This window comes from Mandrillus leucophaeus, unplaced genomic scaffold (assembly GCF_000951045.1).
Source record: "Mandrillus leucophaeus isolate KB7577 unplaced genomic scaffold, Mleu.le_1.0 Scaffold1, whole genome shotgun sequence".
NCBI lineage: Eukaryota > Metazoa > Chordata > Mammalia > Primates > Cercopithecidae > Mandrillus > Mandrillus leucophaeus.
In genome coordinates, this window is record NW_012098097.1 from 463,873 (window position 1) to 469,852 (window position 5,980).

The following is a 5,980-nucleotide window of genomic DNA, read 5'->3' on the forward strand; positions in this document are numbered from 1 at the left end:
TTTGAGAGGATGGATATCTTCACTATCTTGAATGTGATGATTTGAGCTGTATACCAAGGGTCAGATACAAATTGTAGTCTCTGTACATGCACAGTTTATTATATGTCAATACCTCCGTAAATCTGCCTAAAATGTTTAAAAATTACTGTAATTATACAAAATATATTTTATGAAAAAGAAGTCATGAGTGGAGCCTGGTTAAGAACCCCAGCATCAGGTAGATTCAGAAGTGGGGAAAAGCATCTCCCACTTCTCCTTCTTCAGGCCAGCGTGCTGTGCAATTTATCCAGTGGCCACTAGAGGACAGCAGCGACTCATGTACAGTAAGTGGACGTTTCAGGGCTTCAATATTTTGAATTCCCTGCTCTGTGCTCCCTATCCTGGGAGGTCAGTGTTAATACCCCCATAATACTCAGAGCTGAGACTTAAGCCTTGGTTTCTGGCTCCTGATTCCATCTTGTTGGTCTCCCAACACCGGGAGCACAGGGAGGTCGTCCAGGCTGTAGTGCAGTTGGTGCAATCTCAGCTCACTGCAACATCTGCCTCCTGGGTTTGAGCAGTTCTCCTGTCTCAGCCTCCTGAGTAGCTGGGACTACAGGTGCCCACCACCACACCCGATTAATTTTTGCATTTTTAGTAGAGATGGGGTTTCACCATATTGGTCAGGCTGGTCTCGAACTCTTGACCTCAGGTGATCCACCTGCCTCAACCTCCCAAAGTGCTGCTCCCAGATCTTTTTAAAAGAATGTCCTACTCCAATGAGGCAGCAGCCATAGTTTCCTGTCTGTTATCTGCAGGGCTGATATGGAGGATTGCAGATGGCACCAAAGAGTTGTGGTTCTCAAGGTGACTGTGGAAGGCCTCCCACCTTGCCTGAAACCCGCAATTATAAAGCAGGTCAAAATTGCATCATCAGGCACTGCAAGTCATGGGTTAGCGTGTCAGAGAGAAAATGACGTAATGAAGGGTCATTTTTATAGGCAAGAGGGAAAGGAGAGAAGTTTCAATTGAGGGGTAGGGGGACATGATGGTGGAGTGCCCATGGGGTGCTGCAATGGAAACTTCCCCTGAAAAAGTAATAGTGGGCTGGGTGCGGTGGCTCAGGCCTGTAATCCAGCACTTTGGGGGGCCGAGGTGGGCAGATCACTTGAGCTCAGGAGTTCAAGACTAGCCTGACCAACATGGCGAAACCCCATGTCTATTAAAAATACAAAAATTAGCTGGGGTGGTGGCGCACATCTGTAACCCCAGCTACTCAGGAGGCTGAGGCAGGAGAATCGCTGAAATCTAGGAGGCGGAGGCTGCAGTGACCCTAGATCCCATCACTGCACTCCCGCCTGGGTAACAGAGCGGGACTCCGTCTCAAAAAAAATAAATAAAAAAACAAGCAATTGTGAACATACGTTGAGCCACCCCAGTGTGTGAAATGATGCTGAACCCTCTATGAGGGGAGTCATCTCATCCTCACAGCGCTATTCTATTCTATTCTATTCATCTTATTTTATTTTATACAGAGTCTTGCTTTGTCGCCCAGGCTGGAGTGCAGTGGCGTGATCTCAACTCACTGCAACCTCTGAGGCCTCCCAGGTTCAACGATTCTCCTGCCTCAGCCTGCCAAGTAGCTGGGATTACAGGAGTGTGCCACCACACCCGGCTAATTTTTGTATTTTTAATACAGATGGGGTTTCACCATGTTGGCCAGGCTGGTTTCAAACTCCTGACCTCAAGTGATCTGCCTGCCTCAGTCTCCCAAAGTGCTGGGATTATAGGTGTGAGCCACCGTGCCCAGCTGACAACGCTCTTACTAAATTAACTGCACAGAGGTTAAGAAACGCCTAAAGAGTCTGGTGTGGAGGCTCACGCCTGTAATCCCAACATTTTGGGAAGCCAAGGTGGGTGGATCACTTGAGCCCAGGAGTTCAAGACCAGCCTGGGCAACATGGCAAGACCCCTTCTCTACAAAAAAGTTACAAAAATTAGCCAGGCGTGGTAGCATGTGCCTGTAGTCCCAGTTATTCAGAAGCTTGAGGGAGGAAGATCCCTTGAGCCTGGAGTTCGAGGCTCCCATGAGCTATGATTGCACCACAACCTGGGTGTGAGAATGACACCCAGTCTCAAAGGAAAAAAAAAAAAACCAATTGTGGACACATAGTGAGCCCTCCCGGTGGGCGAGGCATGATGCCCAACAATGTATGAAGGGAGTCATCTCATCTTCACGGCATTCTTACTAAATAAGCTACAGAGAGGTTAAGAAATGACCAAAGTCACAGAGTTGGTAGGAGGCAGTGCAAGGATTTGCATCCAGATTTGCCACTAACATGTGGACCTCGCTACGGCTCTATAGTACCCACTTAAACAGAAGTGTCCTTCTCCATTATTTAGTTCATGTGTTGAACTCGTTGGTGTTGGTAGCAGATGGTCAGCATTGTAGTTCAGCTTTCTGGAGAAAGCCTGTCAGGTTTCAAGAGAATGTTAAGCATCTGTGATGGTCCATGAGGGAGGTTCCCCTCTCCACCCCTTCACCATTTATAGTGTGTGAGTTTCCACGCTAAGGATGATATTTTCATGATGACAGTATCTGAAGGGCAGGTGGGAAAATCAAGGTCTGGGCAGGGAAAGGGACTCAGCCAAGGCCGCATACACAGCACACTGATGGCCGAGCCGCGGTTAGGACTCCCAGCATACCCCATAACCTTCTTGAATAATAGATAGGCTGCTGGGTTCGTCTTTATCAAGTGTTGGTTGCACATTATCTCTCTCTGTCTTTCTTAAAACAATTGTTCTTTAATATCTTTATATGTTCAGTAATTGTTCAAATTTCCAACTACTTTATGTCAAAAAGCATTTCTAACATTTTTATTAAATCAAGATCCAAACAAGATGCATACAATATGATTACTTTATGTCTCTTAAATCTCTTTTAATCCATTGATTCCTCTTTCTCTTTTTCCCTTTATTTTTTATTTTTATGTTTTCAGACGGAGTTTCACTCTTGTTGCCCAGGCTGGAGTGCAATGGGGCAATCTAGGCTCACCGCCACCTCTGCCTTCTGGGTTCAAGCGATTCTCCTGCCTCAGCCTCCTAAGTAGTTGGGATTACAGGCACACACCACCACGCCTGGCTAACGTTTTGTGTTTTTAGCAGAGATGGGGTTTTACCGTGTTGGCCAGGCTAGTCTCAAATTCCCGACCTCAGGTGATCCGCCCGCCTCAACCTCCCAAAGTGCTGGAATTACAGGCGTGAGCCACTGCACCCGGCCTCTCTTTACTCTTGAATAAGCTACATCATGCATCCTGCAGATATTACCCATGGTCTGGGTTTTCATTATTGCAAATCCATGATGTCGCCTAGCAGGGGCAAAGATACACAGGTAAGGGAGTTCCAGAACTAGCGTGGCCAGATTCAGCTTCCCACCCAACCTGAACCCCCAGGAGGTGGTGTCAAGAGGGGCCATGGCCTGGGGAGCGAGCCCCTCTTCCTCCCAGAACACTGGCCTGAATCAGCCAGCTCCCGGCACACACAGCCAGGTCCACAGGCACAACTGTTCCTTGGGGCCCCTGAGGGCAAGGGGTCTGCTGGGGCTGTGGCTTGTGATGTCTGGTGCGAGCGCAGGGTCAGATCAGGGCGAGGCAGCTTGTCCAGAGAGGCAGATAATTCCCAAACAGAAGACCCCCAAGGCAGAGGGTCCTGGGGCTGGTCTCCTGGCCCCCAGGAGGTTGTTCGGAGCTTACCCCGTGGACGGATTGGAAGGTGGCCCTCCTTCCCCGCAAGGATCAAGAGGGAGTGGGAATTGACGGGAAGGCAATCTGGCCAGGAGAAGCTGCGAGGGAGACTCCCGCCATCCCCAGTCCCACCATATGAGCCCCGCGGCCTCTTCCTCCTTGGAGACGGCCAGGTGTGTCCCATGGTCCCGGGAAGTGCAGAGGAGGGGGTGGCGTCTTCGCTCTTCATGCACTGGCCTGGCCCAGAAGGGACAGAAAGCCAGGACGCCGGGGATTGTCTCTGGCAACCGCAGCCCAGCCCCAGTCCGGGAGGAAGTTCTGCCGGGCGCTCTCCGCCGGTGCCTCCCTGGTTATACTGTTATACAGGAAACCTGGCAGCGCGGGAGCCGCGCGGTCGAGGAGGGAGCGCGGGATGCCGAGCCCATGCGCGCCTGCCGGGGCAAGTGGAGGCGAGGTCGGCGAGCGGTCGCCCCGAGGTGCCCGGGCAGACAGGGTCGGGAGTGGGGCGCCGAGCGGGGGTTGAGGTGGGAAGTAGGGTGGGGGTGGGGAAAGGGGCAGGGTGGAAGAGGAAAGGGTGCGGCAGGTGGCTGGTCCGCTGCTGGTCCGCACCTGGGAGCTCTGCGCGCCTGCTCCCCTGGACTCCACACTGGGGCGGGAGCTGCACGGGCCGTATCCCACGGGAAGGAGAAGGTAGGCGAAGGGATACCTCCACTGGGGGGTGGGAGGGAAGCAGGCCGAGGCCCCCAGCGCCGACTCAGGCGTTGACGCCGCTGTATCTTGCGTCACGTAGGCGGTGGACGCAGGAGACCTGCTGGCTACGGGTGCGCTCTCGCTCTCCAGGGATCCTCCTGGCACCCCCGCCCACAATCCCTTCCCTTCTCTGTGTTCCCCCATGTCGGGGAAGGAGCCATGGCCAGGTCCCCTTCTTATCCAGCCCGAGACACTGCGCCCGGTGGGCGTTCCTGGGCTGGGAATCCCTCTTGGAGTTTTTCCAGGCCCTGCCGAGCTGTGCGGGGAAAGGCCCTGGTGTGGGAGGTGGGCCCGGAGCGGGCGGGTCTGCAGTCCGGTAGCAGTGGGTGATCCAGGGTGCAAATGACCTCCCCGCGAACGGGAACGCCCGGACGAGACAACCAGCCTCAGCCCAGCATTCCCAGAGCCGCGCGCGGGAGGGACGCAGGGACTCCGGGACAGCAAATCCCCAGGGGAGGGGAGAAGGGGGAAGGCGGGGAAGAGGCGGGGCAGAGGCGGGGCAGGGGCGGCCCCACCCTCCTTGAGCTCAGCCAGCGACAAGACGCAGCCTTCCCGGCTCCGGGCCTCGTCTTCCCCGTGCCCCCCAAGGTCCCCAGCAGAGGCATTCAGGGTCCTCCTCGCCCCGCCCAGACACAGCTGCTTTGGGTATCAGTGACAATACTCCTGAGCGTCTCTGTCCCTCTTCGCTCGCGTTGCCAGCTCCGGTTCCGCGCAGCCTCTCCGGCTTGGCCCCTGGAAGCCTCGCCCGGGGCGATGTTAGGGGCCTAACCCGCGGGCTCCGCCCACCCGGCCCTTGGGCTCCCTGAGGCCCGCCCAGCCGACGTGAGTGCACTGCGGGGTCCAGGGGGAAGGGGCGCCGGGGCAGTGTCCTCCTTGGGGTTTGTTGGTCCAGTCTGGGCAGCTTGATTACCCCGCCTCCGGGGCCCAGTGTGCTTAGTGACTCGGTTTACACTTTTTCCTTGTCGAGGAACGCTTGAGAAAGTGGCGAAGGAGCCCTATGGGGGGCCCGGTTGGACCCTGCTCCTTCGGTCCCTCAGCCTCGGCCAGCGACGGTCTCCTGGCACCTGGTTCGGGTCACCTTAGGAGGCAGGAGGAGGTGTGGTCAGTGTGGGAGTCTGGAGGGGCCATGCACTTCCGGAGAAGACCACCGACTCGTGGCTTTGGTGGAGGGGCGCAGGCAGATTTAGTTAGGCTCTCCCCCATTGCTGACACACTGGAGCCGGGGCGGGAGTGGGGCTTGTGACCACTCCGGAGAGCTTTGGGGGCCCCTGCTCGGGGACTCCGCACGGATAGTCACTGTCTCAGAGTGCATTCTCCAGGGGCCACTCTCGTGGGGGCACTGTAGGGGTCCCAGGGCAGGTGGGCAGCCTTTCTCGGGGGGCGGCGTGAGAGCCGGAGAGCAGGGGGCGGGGCGGGCCCGGCTCGGGCTCACGTCTGCGTTGAAGCCGCTGGGGAAGGAGAGAGAAATCGAGAGAACCGGTTCCCCCGCCTTGACAGCGGAGGCCCCC

General features: G+C 55.7%; 1 protein-coding gene across 1 annotated transcript; it reads left to right on the forward strand.

Moving 5' to 3' along the window:
- The first annotated feature begins 3,622 nt into the window (after positions 1-3,622).
- On the forward strand, positions 3,623-5,240 carry LOC105554691. The gene is made up of 3 exons (XM_012001285.1): positions 3,623-4,198; positions 4,617-4,788; positions 5,172-5,240. The coding sequence occupies exons 1-3, from the start codon at positions 3,858-3,860 to the stop codon at positions 5,238-5,240; spliced, it is 582 nt and encodes a 193-aa protein (XP_011856675.1). The 5' UTR covers positions 3,623-3,857.
- The last annotated feature ends 740 nt before the right edge of the window (positions 5,241-5,980 follow it).